General features: G+C 43.5%; 1 protein-coding gene across 2 annotated transcripts; it reads right to left on the reverse strand.

Annotated features, from left to right (window-relative positions):
- Window positions 1–4,558: 4,558 nt before the first annotated feature.
- LOC311031303 (cdc42 effector protein 1-like) lies at window positions 4,559–14,273 on the reverse strand. Of its 2 annotated transcripts, XM_084037535.1 has the most exons (4): window positions 14,124–14,273; window positions 9,607–9,860; window positions 8,210–8,759; window positions 4,559–5,814 (listed from the first exon to the last, which is right to left on the reverse strand). In XM_084037535.1, exons 2-4 carry the CDS (start codon window positions 9,610–9,612, stop codon window positions 5,186–5,188), a joined length of 1,185 nt encoding a protein of 394 aa, XP_083893661.1. In that variant the 5' UTR covers window positions 9,613–9,860; window positions 14,124–14,273; the 3' UTR covers window positions 4,559–5,185. The 2 variants fall into 2 exon arrangements, with proteins under 2 accessions (XP_083893661.1, XP_083893662.1); XM_084037536.1 differs by lacking the exon at window positions 14,124–14,273 and having other exon boundaries at window positions 9,607–10,609.
- Between the last annotated feature and the right edge of the window lie 4,600 nt (window positions 14,274–18,873).

Here is an 18,873-nt window from a genome sequence, read left to right on the forward strand (position 1 = left end):
CCCACAGGCGTCCACAGGATTTTCACCGTTCGAGTTGCTGTACGGACGGAGGCCACGGGGCATGCTGGACCTGGCCAAGGAAGCCTGGGAACAACAACCATCCCCCCACCGCTCTATCATTGAGTATGTTGACCACATGAAGGACCGGATGAGCATGGTTTGGCCCCTTGTTAGGGGGCATATGCAGCAAGCCCAGCAAGCTCAAGCCAAAGTCTACAACAGGAAAGCCAACATTCGAGAGTTCAGGCCTGGTGAGTTGGTCCTGGTCCTCATCCCAACCACAGAATGCAAGTTCCTGGCCAAGTGGCACGGGCCCTATGAGATCATGGAGAAGGTGGGGGAGGTCAACTATAAGGTGAGGCAACCGGGGAGGAGAAAAACTTGTCAGCTTTATCATGTTAATCTTCTGAAGAAATGGCATACCACTGATGCGGCCCCGGCGCCCGCCTTGACTGTTAAAATGTCCAGTTTGAATGCACAGGTACCCTTCGGCCCTCAGCTGGCACCGTCCCACCGCCAAGACCTGGTTGAACTGACGAGCCAGTTTCAAGATGTGTTCTCTGACCTGCCGGGACGTACGGATGTGATCCAACATGACATAATCACCGAGCCAGGAAAAAAGGTGAGGCTCCGGCCCTATCGCATCCCCGAAGCTAAGAGGCAGAGCCTTCGAGAAGAGGTAAAGAGGATGTTGGAGATGGGGGTCATTGAGGAATCACATAGTGCCTGGTCCAGTCCAATTGTACTCGTTCCTAAACCCGATGGCTCAGATAGGTTCTGCAATGATTTTAGAAGACTGAATGAAATCTCTAAGTTTGATGCTTATCCTATGCCTCGGGTCGATGAGTTGATTGAACGATTAGGCCCCAGTCGTTTTGTGTCGACTCTTGACCTCACCAAAGGTTACTGGCAAGTCCCCCTCACCAACCGGGCCAAGGAGAAGACCGCCTTCGTCACCCCCGATGGCCTGTACCATTACACCGTGTTGCCCTTTGGAGTACACGGAGCCCCCGCCACCTTCCAACGGATGATGGACCAGATACTCCGACCCCATCGTGAGTATGCAGCCGCTTATATTGACGACATCATAATCCACAGCACAGACTGGACCGCCCACCTAGGCCACCTGCGGGCAGTCCTGAGAGCTCTGCGACAAGCCGGCCTGACGGCCAACCCAAAGAAATGCCGTTTGGGGCTAGAGGAGGCCGAGTACCTGGGATACACCATCGGCAGGGGTAATGTGAGACCCCAACTCCGGAAGGTGGAGGCGATCACCACCTGGCCCCGGCCGATGACCAAGCGACAGGTGAAGACATTCCTGGGTCTGGTTGGCTATTATCAATGTTTTATCCCCCACTTTGCTACGATTGCAGCCCCTCTGCATGAGATGACGAAGAAGAACCACCCTCACCGGGTCTCCTGGAGTGCTGAAGCAGAGGAAGCCTTCTCCACCCTTCAGAAGGCCCTGTGCACGGAGCCCGTGCTGGGTGCCCCAAACTTCAGCGAACCGTTCATGGTGCACGCTGATGCTTCCGGAACAGGGGTCGGAGCGGTCCTCTCACAGATCAGAGGAGGGGAGGAACACCCGGTGACCTACATCAGTCGTAAGTTGAAAAAACATGAACAGAACTACTCCACCATAGAAAAGGAATGTCTGGCTATCAAATGGGCTTTGACCAAGCTGCGTTATTACCTCCTCGGCCGACGCTTCACCCTGGTAACAGACCACGCACCACTCAAATGGTTATCAACGGCCAAGGACACCAATGCACGGGTCACAAGGTGGTTCTTGGAATTGCAAGACTTTAATTTCTCTGTTGAACACAGGTCGGGCAGGGCCCACGGAAATGCGGATGCCCTATCAAGAAGAGAGGACTGCTTGTTTGTCGGCGCTCCCAGCCCCGGCCTGGAGCTGGTGGGGGGGGTATGTGGCAAGCCAGGAGAAGCCACAGGCCCAACCCGACCGGGAAACCCCAGGCTCCGGTTAGGGGAGGTAGCAGGGGGTGTGTTCTACCCAGTGGAGGTGGTGCAGCCACTGGGAATCTGGCACTGGACACACCTGCAACCCATCAGGTAATCAGGGGAGAAGATTTACTCCCTGCTCTCCCACTCAATCGGGCTGCTCTTCGACCAGGAGGAACGACAGGCAACAGACGTCAGAAAGCCAGGAGCGAGAGACGTGGGACTGTTTGAGTAGCCCTTGGACCCCGTGGCAAGTAACCCATGCCTCACCTCTACCCCTCTCTCTGCCCTATCCAGAAGCCTGTTTCGTTGGAGACCCAGGACTGAAACCTGAGGACAAACGCCCCAGCCGGGAAGAAACCTTAGTTCACCTTTAACCCTGTGCCCCTCTCCCTCCCTTTAACTTGTCTATTAAAGACTTTTTGATTTTGCCTCATCTGTCTTGGAGCCTATTTTATGTGAATCTTGTTGCATTCTCCCCTGGGTCGCCACAATATATATACACCATGTGTCTTAGAGGAATACAAAGAGAGACGTACAGGTCTCTCTTACCAAACACATGCTACTAATGCTGAATACTTGTCACTTGTAAAGTTACAAAGGTAGAAGTTCATGCTTGTTTACAAGGACAGTATCAAGGTTGACATTCAACACATACAAATAACACCTGCAAAATAACCTTTCCAGGCACACAGCTTAAATTTACAAGCAGTGCAGTGCAGATTTATATACCCAACAATCAAGTGTAAAACAACTCATCTCAACATGCATATCATTTGTAGATATTCCTCACCTGTTACAAATGATCTGTATATCTATGTAGGCTATACAAGTAATTTAAGATAACATTAGCACTCACTGTTGATTTCCAACTATCCGAAAACGGACTAAAACTGTGAACTAAAACTGTGAACGACTAATTTTGCTGTCAATGAAAACACTGTGTGAATCCACTTTATTAAAGTCACAATGGAGAGAGAGACACAGACAGACAGACAGACAGACAGACAGACAGCAGATGATGGAGAGGTAAACTGGACACACATTACACTAGATGAACTCTATCTGAAAACGCTGCGAGTGAAAGAAACCCCTTTTTAATGTTTCAATAAACTGTCAACATTTTAACATCTCTATTTATGGATAAATAGAACAGTGTAAAATACTCTGTTACAAAAACCCTGCTGTCACAGTTTTGGGGAAACCAGATAGGACCCAAAAGCAGACTAAAAAGATAATTACAACAAAAATTTTATGACAGACAAAGCTGGGAACAAAAGGTAAGAGTCCAAAAATCAAAGCAGTCAACAATCCACAAAAACAGGGAAAACAGGCGGGAACAAAAGTACCAAATGAGATAGAAAAAACTGATACAGGGATACAGAAGAAACACAGAGTATATATATATATATATATATATATATATATATAAGGACTGACTGAGGAACGAGAAATTGACATGAGGGAAGGCTGGAGACTCATCACAGCAGGAGGGGGGACAGGAAGTAACTAATTAACTAAGAAATTAATGAGAGGAAGTCAACGTTACAAACTACAAAATGACAGGAAATAAACTGAACAAAAACACTTGCATTCAAAATAGTACTCTAGTTAAAGTAAATATAAAAGTACCAGCAGTCAAAGTATTCTTTATGCACAAAAAATGTTATATTGCTGTATTCTAATTATTTAAGCATTAATGTGTGTATCCCAATAATATTGCAACTAGTAAAGGTGGAGTTCATTTTAATTTCTGTATATACTGCTGGGTGGTTTAATCTATAATAATACAATATCATTTCTTAGCTGATTATATTTTGTTTTATTAGTCTGAATTTAAAAAGTAACTAAAGCTGTCAGATAAATATAGTGTAGTAAGGGTTAGGTTTTTGTGAACTCACTGTTTTTCAATAATTAAGGCATGTACTTTTAGATGCAAATAAGGTGCCAGAGTGCATAAAAAGCATCAAAACAGAGCTGTCCTCAAGTCCTGGAAGCCCTTCTGCTGCCAAGGACAAGGCAATTGACTGCAGTCTGTCATCCCTCCGAACCTGTACGCCTCCAGACCCAGTCTCCACACCTGAGTCAATGTGTTACATCAACACACATGTTCTACTATTTCTGCACATTGCACATATTCTCTGTGTGTGTGTTGTTTGAGTAATGCATAAAATCTGCATGCAACAAGGAGAGTGACAGGGCATTTTTGATGACGTGTGTGTGCATGTGTGTGTGTGTGTGTGTGTGTGTGTGTGTGTGTGTGTGTGTGTGTGTGTGTGTGTGTGTGTGTGTGTGTGTGTGTGTGTGTGTGTGTGTATGTGTGTGTGTGTGCTATCCCAAGTGACAGCAACATCAGGAAGAAGGAACACAAGAAGCTTGAATGATCCCAAGGGCTGAAAGAGGAGCTAGAGGAGACGAGGAGAGTAAAGGCACCGGTGGCACCAGTGGTAATCGGTGCATTCAGGGCCGCAAACCTTCTTCATGAGTGGGCTAGTTCATGATTAATAGTCCTAGTCTAGTTACACAATCTAATAGCTGTTGAGACTTTATTGTTTCTGAAAAAGCACAGGACTTTATTACATCAACCATATAATAAAAAAGAAAGCTGATAAAAGCTTGACAATCCTATAGCCTACATGTTACAGGTTCAGTGATCACATAGACTTCAGAGCAATATCTGCTGTAATGTACAACTATCTTAGTCTTTATGACAACATTACTCCTGATTAAAGTTCATTCATTCACAATGTACAAAGGTTTTACAGTCATAAAACAGTCTTTGTTGAATGGCAGGTTTAACTTGATGCATCAAACCTTTGAAACATATTTATGTATTTAAAATACATTTTGATGTTGAACGTCCAACATCAAAATGTATTGTTTCCCAGTATATTCAGTCAGCAGTTCTGTATATAATTAATGTAAGTTGGACGTGCTTCACTGTTACTGATCAAACTAAAAAGCCCTTATTATAGTTTGTGGTGTCAAAGTCAGGCATGGACATTTGTTTAGAATAGTCTAATATAAAATAATGGCAGCAGCGTAGTGCAGAGATCAAGATCAGACCAGTATCTGGCAGCGGACCAGGGTAAAAAGGGTAAGAATGTTTCTGTGGAGGAACAACAGAATATCACACACTGTCCAGCCTCTCTGACCCCAGAAACCGGGTCACTCGAAGGTTACATGGTTGTAGTGGATCACTGCTCTTTTTCAGTTTCAACATCTAGACTTTTATCTCTTCCTCCTCTTCAGAAAAGGCGTATGGTGTTTTTTCACTTTGCGAAAAAGCAGGAGATGTGGGCTCATTGCTCACCCGTGTTCCCTTTGTGACGGACCCTCCACCGTAATGACGAGACAGCACGTCAGCTGCCCTCTGGAAGCTTTCGGCTTCAATTGCAGGTTCGGCTCTCTGGGGAGACCGAGTGCACGCATCCGGTGTCCTCACTGACCTCCTCTGCTCCTCTTGCTCTGTCCAGTTTGTGCTACAGGAGTTCCCCCTGCTCCTGCTGGATGAGCCGCTACCCACGGAAGGGTTGGGTGAAGTGGCCCCAGGGCTCTGCACAGGCGTTTCAGTTAGAGAGCTTTCATCCTCCTCTTCTTCCTCTCTTTCCTCTTCCTCCTCCGCTGCCTGGCTGTGATTGGACGCATGAAGGCAGCTGGGGTTGTCGATCAAGCTCAGTACCTCAGCCATAAGGGAAGGGCCGAGGTCGACAGTGAACGAGGTGAGGGAATCGGAGCGCGTCAGTGTGATGCCACTTCCGTCTGGTAGAGACCGTTTCCGGACGTCTCCATCTTGAAACTGTCTGTCAAGGCGAGAGAGGCGGGGCAGGGTGACAAATCCAGACTGCAGACCTGCAAACAGACAGAAGAATAAAACACACCGAGGTCACTAAAATGATCTGAACTAATGACACAGCATGAAGGAAACCTCTTGGAGCCATTCTTAACATTGAACAGAATCTGTTGAAGTTGGATGTTGGAGTGAAGTCATTGAATTTAAAGTTTTTTTTACAAACATAATGCATTTGAGGTGGAAATCAGTTAATGATTTAATAGTAAATCTGAAATGTTATGGAGCAGCTGGTCTCTCAAAAAGAACGATAAAGTACATGCTGTTAAATAGAGCTACTTTGAGTCCAACAATTAAATTCCCTCACCACAGGGTGGCAGTATCTAACAGCCCAGTATTCCACTACAGAAATGTCCCTGCAAGGACAAACTGAGTTTTCTGTCTCCTGGACAGACTGAATGTTTCTGGCAGGAGAAAACAGGAGGGAATGTAAGAGCTGATGATGCCACTGAACGGGTCAGAGAGGGGGGGGGGAACAATAGAGACACGAACGTGAATAAACTGGAAACTTGGTCTGATAATAAAGTTGTTCTATATACTACAAGTGTTACTGGAGCTTTTATTATGGAGTGAAAATGGTCACAAATGTTTATTTCATGATCTATTAATGTGTACGATTTGTGTGTAATTATTAGATTTCCTTTAAACAAAATATCTTCTTTGCAATATTATGATCTAAATGTTTCTTCATGAGAGGTGTGCTAATACCAAGTACAGTACACCTTCTTGTAGAATACTTGTTTTTTCACTATTGGTGATCTTCATTTTCAAGACATCTGTGTAGCTGGAGGGCAATTTAAAATGATGTAGCAAACTCATACAACAAACTGAGTGCTTATGAAAAGATGGTGGAAATAATGGCGTGGATTGCAAACTGAGAAATACTGATGAAAAAACGGCCCCGTAATCCACCAGACCACTGACTCTCTATGCCAGCTCCACATCACTCAGTTTGAGAAAATTCCTTATGTCCTGTGTAAAGGATCTGGAGACAGAGAGGGGATTTCCAGTCCACTCCATACACTGCTGCCTGATAAGCTCTGATTGGTTAGCAGATATAATGAATGCTGTGTTTATGCTGAACATTCAGGCAGTGACACACACACACACACACACACACACACACACACACACACACACACACACACACACACACACACACACACACACAAAGATGACAGGGAAATGCCCACTAGGTATCTTTCGTTCTCCCAAACCAGCTGTGTTTTTTGTGTTTCTAGCCATAACTGTGTACAGGTGTTGCCTAGGTGACTCCAGATGACTCAGAAGAAGCCCACGTGTTTGCTGGTTGTCTTGGAGGAATGTGGGAGGGATTTTGAAAGGAGGGCAACCTCACTCTCTCTTTATGCTGTTTGGTCTGCTGAACTAAGAATAGTGAGAACTGCCACTGTCATGATAATTACACCGCCAGACTTGTTACCCAAATTCATGGTAACTAATGCAGTGGTATTACTCAACTGCTCTACCACTCTAGCTTCAGCGTTAGTTATTCATTTTTGTTCGGTTGCTGGACCTTTGTCTTGCTATAATCTAAAAATAACAGCAAAAAATAAAAATATGATAAAAAAGAAAATATTTGCCTCATCCAGGGTCTTGGTATTTCACATCAGACACAAATGCTTCATGTGAGCTCATTTCAGAGTGACTCTCTAACATATATGTATGTAATGTATTTTAAATTAAATTATTCTAAAAATTTGGATTGCACTGTTTGTTGATTGGTATCTAAAATAAATAAAACACACAATAGTTGTGCAGAAGTCAGGTGAATTTAGGCTCTGATTGAGAAAAAAAAGAATTTGAGGAACAACCTGACCAAACTTACATTACGTTCACGTTGTTACATCACCCTCCTGTCAATCCTAATCATGGCTATAAACAGTCTTTATTTCTACAACTGTTTTGAACGATTTTTTCTTCTTCTTTTCCTCAGAGTTTATAGTGGTATGGTTTTACTTATAAAAAACAGTCAAATTCTGGCAGAAATATATTTAAAAACTATGATTCCAAGAGTCAATCTGTAATGCATAACAGAAGGCCAGCTGAAAACTGAAGTTATCAATTTTATGTGCCATTAAAAAGCCTGCAGCTGTGCATGTTGTGCAGCAATGTCAAAATATTCTTTCTTTGGTCAAACTCCTTGAAAATTGACAGAAAATAAATATTTTCCTTCCGGGCATGTACACTGATAGGATCTGAACACACACAAAATAAACCATTATATGTATAATATGATCCCTCTTTGCTTTACTTTCTGAAACCATTACGTTTCAGCTCTCAGCTCTATTTTAATGATGATGATTTTGCTGCTCAGAGGCATGAACCCTGTCCAATGCAGGAAGTCATCATTATTATTATTACAGTATATCATCTCACCATATGTACAGAGGGAGTCATCTGTTGAGCTGACAGAGCTAGAGAACAGCATCCTCTGTAGGCACCCGTTGGGGGAGTCCAAGTTCAGCTGGGGCAGGGAGATGGCGTTCTTGATGATGGGTGAAATGTCTGGTGGTGGCGATGACAAGTCACGGGAGCCCGCTCGTGGCCGCGGGCCAGAGTTCTTCCTCACGTGGCGAAAGGTCCGTGTGAAAAACCCAGTCGTCTTGGAACTGTTTGTCGAGTCTGGACTTCCTGGCTCCCTGTTGCCCCCATAGTTGCTAAGGAAGGACGTGTCGCCAAACACCTCCCCGCCACGGCCAACATGCATCGTATGTCGGAAGTCGCCCAGCGGCGGGCTAATCATGTCCACGGAGAGTTCGCTCTTGAAACGACGTTTTCCCTGAGAGCCAGACACAAGGCCCTTAATCCCTGGCAGTTTTCCCAGACTCATGGTGGCAGAAAAGTGGGTGTCGTTTCCCTTTAAACGGAATAAGAGCGTCTGTGCCCTGACCACGTCAGTCAAGTTTAAATTCCAGTTCAGGGCCCACTGTTAAACCAGAAAGAAAGAAACGTTTAATGTGGGGGCAGTGAGAACAGAAAACACAAATATGTGGTTGCTCAGTCAGCAGAGAATGTGTGTAAAATCCATTCTCCACACGGCCAGAGCCAACTCTTCATCAACAGACGGTCTACGGTTTCCCTTTTGGATGTGAAAGATGCCAGTCTCCCCCCTCTCAAGCACAGCTAGAACTGCACATCACCAAATGCTCAATACACTTCTAATGCAGCATTCAGTCATGACAAAATAACAAAGAAGATGAATGACAAGGCCATGCTCGGTTTCCTCTGGTTACCACAGCTTATGTGGTTGGAGAGTCCGGGCCTGGCTTGGGCTCTTGTTCAGATTCGGTTCAGTGAATGACAGTTTAGAAATACAACGTCTAGCCGCAGCTGCAAATACACTGAGACTTGATTTCAGCCAAGCAACTCAGCTGGTTGGAGAGAACTGTCTTGTTGTCACTCTCAACTTACATTTTACGTGCAACACTAAGAGGATCACCGCATCAGGAAGGATCGTAAAACGAAGACTGAGACCGGAGAGTATGTTGCACCAAGGCACACATATATAAATTACTCTTTATAGGCCCATGTCCGCCAGACTGTGGCTTCCCGTCTCACTACTATTTAGGTTTCAGGTTGGCCTACACGGATTAGGAAATACATTTTGACTAAGGTGTTACTCAACACAGCAACCCACACAATGTCCTCAAGCAATGAATGAAACCCATGAATGTAGAAGCATTAACTGGAAAAATAACTGATTAACGAACTGCTTTTTTTAGCCACACAAGCCTTCAGCAAAAACACCACAGTATTTCCTCTCTTTATCTTACTTGCATCGAGGTCCTTCTTGCATGAGTCTTCAGTAGATCTTAACTGTTGTAAGGATCTTGTCTTGTCACATCCAATAACTCTTCCTGCTTGTCTTTCTCAAAGTCCAAGCAGAGGCAGCTTGGGGTCCACTGCCATGCTCCGTCTCTCACACCAAAGAGGTTTATCCATGTGTGGCACCAAACTGTCCATGGAGCTTCCAGTCACCGAGCCTGTCGCCCTGCTTCTTTGTCCTTCTGCTCCTACAACGCCGGACCTTTGAGAGACAGTGAAAAACAATCAGAGCAAAGGAAAGAGGAAGGGGAGGCTTTCTTTAAAAGGGCAATACAGTAAAGTGACCAGCGACTGTTTTGCCTGCATCATCCTGGAAGAAAAATAAGGAAGGCTCATCCAGGATTGTCCATGCACTGGATTAGCTGCTAATCCCTTCTGTCTTCCCTCCCTCTCTGTCTCCCTCACTTGCTCTCTGCCTTCTTCAATCCACTTAGTTCCCAGATGGTTTCTGAAGGGCTTCTGTGTTTTCATTCAGTTCACTTAAGGCCAACTAGAACCGACAGAGTAAAGAAAGAGAGAGACGTGAGTTACACACTATAGCAAAGACTACATCAGGAGCATTCAGGCCCACACAAACGTGTCAGGTGACTCTGGATTGATGGCTGCTATTCTCTCTCTCTCTCTCTCTCTCTCTCTCTCTCTCTCTCTCTCTCTCTCTCTCTCGGTTGCCTGAGGAGGCAGCCGTTTCTCAAGAATTTGCTCGTAGACTGAACTTGACAAATAAAACCTGCATGCAATGGGAGTCTTTTGTGTGCTTTCCAAGTCTGACTCATATGATTTATATTCAAGTACAAGCACTTTCCATTAATCTCTCCTGAGTGAACAGCACTTTTCTACAGTTACACAGTTGTCAATTGTATTTACTTGAGCCTGATGCAATGAGGAGAATTGTCGATCTACAGAAAATTGTTAACTTTTCTGATCATCAAGTTTTCTATCTATCAAGCAGCAAAGCCAGGCATTTTTTTATCATCTGGTTTTAGACTGCATATTGGACAGGGAATCCTATTTGAAGATTAAATTGTGGCATTTTCAACTATTTCTTGAGATTTCAAATAATAAACCAAATTCATTGGACAAATAATGAACAGATGGTCAAAGACAATCACTAGTTGCAGTACATGTAGTATGTATGGATGTTCTGAATTTCTTCCTTGACATCTTTCAATTTCACTAAATTCTAAATTAAAACAATGTTATGTAATGTGACATAAACACACAGGTTCAACCACACTGAGCTGCAAAGATGCCATGTCTATCAAACAGCTTTATACGCAAACATACAAACATTAATACATCTGTATCTCCGGAGATGGAAATGTCTGCTACAACCTCCAAAAGCCCTGTGTGTCTGTTTTTCCTGGATGATTCTGAGCACCTTCTTCCTGTCCGCTGAAGAAATGACTCCAGGGCAAAGCAAGCACTGATAAACTCCCAACATGTGACCTCTCCAAACCACAGCATTGGATTAATGTCACAGGAGTTACTAGCCGAAGCTGCTGCCAGGCCTTTCTGCCAAGGTGAATGTGCCACTCATACTGGGCACTGGCCTGGGCTCAGATTACCTTCCCTAAATCTTCAACTAATCCCAGTTGTTCAACAGGATAACTGTTCAGGGCCGTCACAGGGAGCACTCACTGTCTGTAACCTAGAAATAGGGAAGGAGGGAAAATACGGTAAAAAGAAAACAACATCAATGGGATCTTAAAAGATAAAAGATAAACAGACAACACCAAGTTTGGAAAAAATCAAATCATATCAGAAATGTTTCCAGATTGATGAGTACCTTAAAATACAATTATCAACCCCTAAATTCCTACCTAGATTGTTTTTCTCTTTCATCCATCCTTCATATTGCCGCTCATCTGATGCTTCATTCACAGCTTTTTTATGGTGTAATTAACCCTTTTTTCTCCTGCTTTTATTGCTGCCAATTTCTTTTACCGCCATATCAGTCTTTTATATGGTTTTCCTACTTGGTTTATGGTTTTGTGAGCAGTAAACCGACTCAACTCAGATCTCTTCATATACAATAAATAGCAGCAGAGAACCTCATTAAGAGATTGACTTTGTTAAGAACACACAGGAAGACATTTTTATCTGCTAAACGTATGTATCTGTAACCTGTAGCCTGATTGATTGCGGCCACAGAAACAGGAACGTAAAATGGGAACAGCTTGCAATTGGGAGAGCAGACTGGACGCCATATATTATCTCCATCAAATGAAGTATCTGAGGACGCTGATGAGAAACACATTTTTACTGCTGTCTTTATGTGTTTGTTTGTTTTTTTTTTTTTACCAGATTTCTATTTTCGGCTCTCAATCTTGCTGTCTTTTTCCTTCTGTCACACACACACACACACACACACACACACTCACACACACATGCACACACACGTCATCAAAAATTCCCTGTCACTCTCCTTGTTGCATGCAGATTTTATGCATTACTCAAACATCTGGTACCACAGAGCCACAAATTGCAGAACTGAACTCTGATGACATTTGTGGGACCATTCGATCAGAGAGAGATACGCCTGAATGCTAGTAAACACACACACACACACACACACACACAGGCTGTGTCGCAGTGGGTCAGCTCTGAGGTTGCTTCCTCCACTGGACCGGAGGTCCATGGTGCTTTTACAGCAAGGAAGCAGCAAACTGTGGTTGAGGTCAGTACACCCTGACCATTACGCATGGTTCCAAAATACAACATGCACTCACTCAGTTTACAAGCATCGACTGCTGCGACGTGGCAAAATATACAAGGCCTTCATGTGTGTGTGTGTCTCTGCCTACAGTTAAGTGTCTTACTCTGTATTCTATGCGCTGCAATGCTATCTAACAGTCATGAGTTATGAGTCAATAATATCTGATTTGGATGTGTACTATCTGGGTGTAATGACGTTTTATCAGGTACGTGTAGTATGTGTCATGAACTTCCTGTTCCTTCCTTCTCACACTTTCCATAATGCATCACAGAGTCAACAAAATAATTCACAAGAAAAAGCATTTGAGATAAGAATTCACACACACACACACACACACACACACACGCACACACACACACACACGCACACACACACACACACACACACACACGCACACACATGCACATTTGACCTTTTCAATTAGTTCAATGACTCGTTTTACAGCACAAAGAAAACATTACAAAACAGCAGGCTAAGCAACCAAATCAATCATTGAGGTCAGGTTTAACCTTTGCCATTAATTATTTTCTTTGTTTATGTATAAGACTTTTGCCAACAGAACTCAGGGGAAGTGCAAACATATCTCATTCCGTTTCAATAGCCGCTGAACAAAGAGCATAAGGAAATGTTGTCTCTCCAAACTTCCACCTAGCAAATATAAACACAAAGGCACAAAAGTGGCCGTAAAGAAACGCTCAATCTAAATCTTTCTTTCAAAAGTTTGTGCAAGCGATGTGACTCCATGACCATGGCCTTCATTTCCATCGTTATTTTTTCATTTGTCCCGTAATTGCATAACAATATCTTCACCTCTTGAAAAAAATGTTTTCCAGCTATGTTAATGGTGTCACATCACAGTCATATAAAAACCTATCCACATTTTAAATCCCCCAGTCAACGCAGCATTATACACATGTGTATGTAGTGTTTTGGTCCTTACTCATCATTGCAGCATCAACTGAAGACTCACGCTGCTGCACGGGCAGCAAGAGGGTCCAGATGATTGAATGGTAGAAGGACAGTCTCCCTAACATGACGCCTACTTGACAGGCTGATCTCAGATTTGGCATTACTCTAGGTAAGTTGTTCTATGCTTAAACTGCAGGAGAGTAGAGATAAGTCGACTTTCATTCATTTCATTCACCTCAGTTAGATCCAAGCTCTGGCTCATGTTCTATTGAAACACCACTGAAGTAATAGGAAGTAATGCTATAGAAGAGGATGTACAGGCTGTACTAATGTAAGCGCTCATGAAAATGGAGCTTCACCATGAACAGTGAATAATACCACTGGATAATGATGCACCGATGCATCTGTAATATAGACACAGATCATTTCTCCCCTTTGGAGCTCTGAAAGTTGTCCCATGCTTGTGTGCCAGATGTTATTTAAAACTGACACATGCTCTTAATTGGTATTCAAGTATTTCGACACATATATCAGTGATTATAATTGTAATCAAGTGCTTATGAGTTGATGGTACTGTCTGAATCGTTTAAATGCACAAACAGAAACACATATACTGACTAAGTGACCACACAGTGGAAAACGCATAAAGGTGCAAACGATAATGTATGGATTTTATAAGAGAGACTGCTGAGGCTGTACCGGAGCTGTTTAATGCATTCGAACGTCATTCTATAGAAAACCAACCAGACTTGATTCAATGTTGACTGTAACTAACTCTTGCTGATGCCTTTCACATGCCCGTTACCTATTACGCAACACAAGTCAAACAAAGTTACTTACAAACTCCGCGTTTCAGAATAATCGTGCCTTCAGAAGAAGTAGTCCCTTCGCAAAAGACACACATTCACCCCCGTTTCTCTGTCATCGTCCTCGGTTCGCTGCGGTCCGCACCGTATATTCCCGCTAGACGTGAACACAGCATGTTGCGCAGCGGTGACAAGTGGACTGGAAGGAGATGGAGAGGAGGAGGAGGAGGAGGAGGGGGAGGAGGAGGGGGAGGAAGAAGAGGAGGAGGAGGAGCAGGAGGGGGGGGGGGGGGGGGGGAGGAGGAGGAGTGAATTTAAAAATAATGCATTTAAGTAACGAAGCCCGAGACAGAAGTCATCATAGAAAGTACCTCTCTGGTTCTTAATGATGACTCTGAACCCCAGCTTGACTGCTTCCACGCACCACTGAACTAGAGAGCTCTAGGAGTGTGATTTTTTTTTTTTTTTTTTTTTTTTCAAATCTAGACCTATGACCTCTTTGATCCTTTCATTCTCTTGGAGATCCACTTAGTCAGGTTTAATACACCCTGAGGCACACATGGTCCTTCTTGTATCAAAGCAACTGCATGTTCTTCACTTGCAATGGACCACAAGCAGTCATCGACATAAACTCCTTAGCAGTGTTGCTGCATTTGGGCTGTAGTCCTGAAATAGACCCCATGATGACGAATGTGTTCCGCCATCGTTTTTGTCGAGGTCATCTCGGGAACTATTTCTGCATAATCCTTGACAGTGTTTTGATGTAATTTCTATGTTCTTCTAATAAACTACAAATATAAATTCATCACCATTTTTCAAAGGGCTTTTTTTTTTTTTACCATTTGCTGTGATATTCAGACATGACGTGTAGTGTGATGCACAGACTGTTGGGAGTGTGTGTGAACTGTGTGCCTCACCACAGTATCAGGACATCAGCCCAAAAGGCCAGAGAAGTAAGTCACTTGTCCAAAATGTAATACATTGTCCGCAGTGAAATAATAATAGAAAAATCATAATGTTTATCTTGAACTTCATTTCAATTTACCTTTATCAAAACAAAAACAAATGGCATTTTCTGTTCTTGTGATTTCATCATCTCTTTGCAGTGAGTTCACTCTTACCTAATGGAGTAAAAGGTAGCTAACTCTGAGCAAAGGGAAAGGGGAGGTGAGTGATGAGGATAGTGAATAGAAGTAGGCCTTGACAACAGACAAGACAAATGAAGGGATCGTCTTGGCTGTAAATCTGTGAGGGTGAGCAGCTCTTGTTGACAACAGCTGCAAAGTATCAGATGCTCTGAATGTGAGGGCGAGCAAAAGAAAACCAGGGACCGAGCAATGACAGGAAATACAACACCATAAACGTGTAACATCATGTAGAAAAGAAGTGTGGGAACTTGTATTTAATCCTTATTAAAAATGCAGAGAGGTGACAGTGAGATATAACAGAGCCAAACATGAAGCTCATGAAAGGAGGAAAGAGAAGGAGGTAGAAAGGAAGGAGTGCTAGTCAAACAGGATGAGAAGTCTCTGAGACAAAGATACGTTTTTCTTCACAGGAAATGACTTTCTCACAAACCAGAGAGGCAGCTTTGACTCTTTTCAGATGCTGAAACTCATTCAGTATTCAACCAATCACTATCCACCAGAGCCATTCAGAGCTCATGTAGTGGAGGACAGACCCAGAAGTGGGACTGTTGAAGTGGGGGCAGAGCGGGGTGATGAGGTTGATATATGGAGGGTTAGGTTAAGGTGTACATGAAAGAAGTCCACCCCTGGGTCTTTGCTTGGACTGCGCTCCTGTTTCCGTGGATTCTGACCGGCCAGGAAGCTGAGTGTTGTCCCTGAGACAATAGAGCATTGTAATGTCAGTCCTCAGTGCATTCTAGTATAATAAAAACAGGCATGAACACACACACACACACACACACTGAAACGCTTCTGACTGTCACCGAACATTGACTGATTTTACAAACCTGGTTTAAATTAAGGAGGAGCCGTTCACAGTGAATAAGAAGTAAGCTGAAAAGCAAGGGTTAATCCGTCCTCCCTGTCCGTCTGATGGGGGGAGACGGATGATGTCTGGGAGAGCATTGAAACCAGCCATTGTACTTCCCGACATGCTGTATTCATGGTAGAGTGTCCACACAGATGCTCAAAGAGCTGGTCATGGAAACAGAGACCAAACAATTGTCAAGGGTTTATTAGGACTCTAAGTAGCTTCCAGTAATCTTAATGAACGATTTGCATCTCCAGATTCCTGTAATGGCAACAACTGAAGCTGTGTTTGTGAGATAACAGACACGAACATTGTTGTGTAGAGCTTGAAATAGAGTCTTACCACACAACCGCTCTCCGACTCCATTGTTGTCGCTGCCGAGAAGGAAGGTGTTTGTTTTGTTGATGCCAGTCGAAAAGGGAAAGTCAGAGGACTTCATCTCCGAGCTTCTCCATTTAGCCATCATGCAAAAGTACAAATAGAAGCACTAGCATTACCAGCACTCACAATACAGTACATGTACTGAAATATACAAATATAAATACTCATGTGGACTGTTGTTTCCAAAAGTGTTGTGCTTACTCTGACTGCTCTATTACTATGTGGAACCCTGTTCCTGTTCTGAGGCAACTTTGAGCATGTGGTTAACAATAGTTGCCTTTTTAAAACCGTTTGTGTATCTGGAAGTTGATGTGCAGCAGCCGGTGCAGCTGTCTGGGTCTGCAGTTCAAATGTGTGGTGGAGCTCAGATTTAGACAGCCATATAACACCCTGTAATTCCAAAGTCAACCCAAACCTCAGGGCTGTGAAAGGAGAGTGACAGGAAGGGGAGCAGGCCGGGGCGTCCGTTTTCACTGGCACCACAAAGTCATGCGTGTGTGCACATTTGTCTGCAAGTACATAGAAAAATATGTATAGAGTCAACAGGCAATTAGGGTGTCATTCTAGCGTAGAGAAATCTGGGGTGAGGAAGGCCTGCTGACTGTCACGACAAGGCCTTTTTAAAATCCTACAGTATTTTTACTTGATGCAGCTCCAACTCAGTCTCTGGTTGGTGATTATCCAGTCCCAGCCCTGGACTAAGAGTTGATATCAAGTGATTTAAAAAACATAAGCATGTTTCTATGCTCCTTAATTAGGGCCTGGGTCTTCGTTGAATAATGACTTCTCCCAGCAGCTCCATATTTGTCCAGAAGAGGTTGTGTGGGATGTGATTTACATCATCATGGATCAGCCAAACCATGTGAGGATTGTGAAATATTTCACACAGCATGTCATGAAAATGGTGTCTTTTAATTAAAAGTTCATTCAGAGATAAACAAAAGTGACTTCTGGTTTCTTTATTTGCCCAAGCTTCATGTTTGATCCAATAAGAATCCCTTCATTCACTCTGGTGGTATTGATGTTGATTCCATGTTAAACAGGAAATTGCATGGGATTAGTCTGGGATATTTTTTTGAACAGGGCAAATTTAGCAGCACAGCATCCTCAGAAGTATATGTTCCTCTTTAGTAGTGGAGAGTGGTGCCTGAGAATCTCTCACTTATAATCATTTGTCATAAAGTATCAAGGGTATCGTGATATTAGTCTGATCAATGGAAAGCTGCTGCCACTGTATCCTGCCTACAAAGGAAGCATAAATCACATGTCAAGATTTAAATCTGTCTCGATTACTCACGCTCCCATCCCTCTCTTTCTCTGCCTCTGTCCCCCCCCCCCCCCCCCCAAAAAAAAAAAGAAGTCAGAAAAGACACATTCTTCACAGACACAAAGGGGCGATTCTGTGCAGCCGCCAGACTTGAGTCATAGATGGAGACATGGGAGGTCAGCCGCCGGGTGAAGAGCTGGGCCTGTTGTATGGCGGACAGGACCCGGGTGGAACAAACATAGAAATGAAACCCACAGATGCTGGTTTGTTGTTGTTCAAGCTGTAGGCCTTGATAGTTATAGATCAAGGCATATTCAAGTGAATTCTCACAGATATCCTTCTTATTCCACAGTGCACAGTCCCACTGAGTTCCTGATTAAACAAGCTGCTGGATCACACAAACAAATCATTCATCTCCATGTTGGTCAGCTGGTTTAAGCACCTTTCTGTCTTCTAAAAAGGCACTGAACTATAGATTAAAGCGTACAGTGCATTTAAGGGAACTTGTGTAACCTATTTCTGTGTGACTGAACTGTCACAATATCACTGATTCCAGCATGAGCAAACTGTGGGGTCCAGTGCTGCCATGAATGGCTCCTCTGTGCCGTCGTCACCTCAGAGACAACAGGAATGCTCATCCACTGCAGCCCTCCCTCCGTCCCCACAGCAAAGCCTGGACCGAACTACTGGAGAATAGATGGGTCTGTCAGAGGAAGGGACGGAGAGTAAATCACAAATAGTGAGGCAAAGAGAGGGAAAAGGAATGGAAGAACAAAGAGAAGAAACGTGGGCGAGAGGGAGCAGAAGTGCAGAAAGAAAGACCGAGAGGAGGTGTGAGTTTATGAGTCATAACTGAAAACGGAGCAGAAAACAGAGGCAACCAATGACGGTCCTGCACAAGAGAAGATGATATCACAGGAAGGGGGTCAAGTTATTTAAAACCATATGTTTTTGTCGGTACATTCTCACGTTTAAAATCAATTTCCTTATAAACAGATACAAGTTTAAATACGTAATCCATAAATTGTGCAGGTCTTTGTGTCATGTACGATCATTAAGTGATTATATACAATTAAATGATGTAATCAAAGCTATTTTTGTACAGCAGACCACACAAAGCACTTCAAATTTCATTAGA

Source organism: Eutrigla gurnardus, assembly GCF_963514095.1.
Source record: "Eutrigla gurnardus genome assembly, chromosome: 20".
Lineage (NCBI taxonomy): Eukaryota > Metazoa > Chordata > Actinopteri > Perciformes > Triglidae > Eutrigla > Eutrigla gurnardus.

Bases quoted from the DNA above. Each gene is read 5' to 3' on its own strand.
- LOC311031303 (XM_084037535.1), bottom strand. The intron at 5,815-8,209 runs GTGAGATGATAT...GTCTGTTTGCAG, and splicing joins TGACTCCCTCTGTACATATG to GTCTGCAGTCTGGATTTGTC.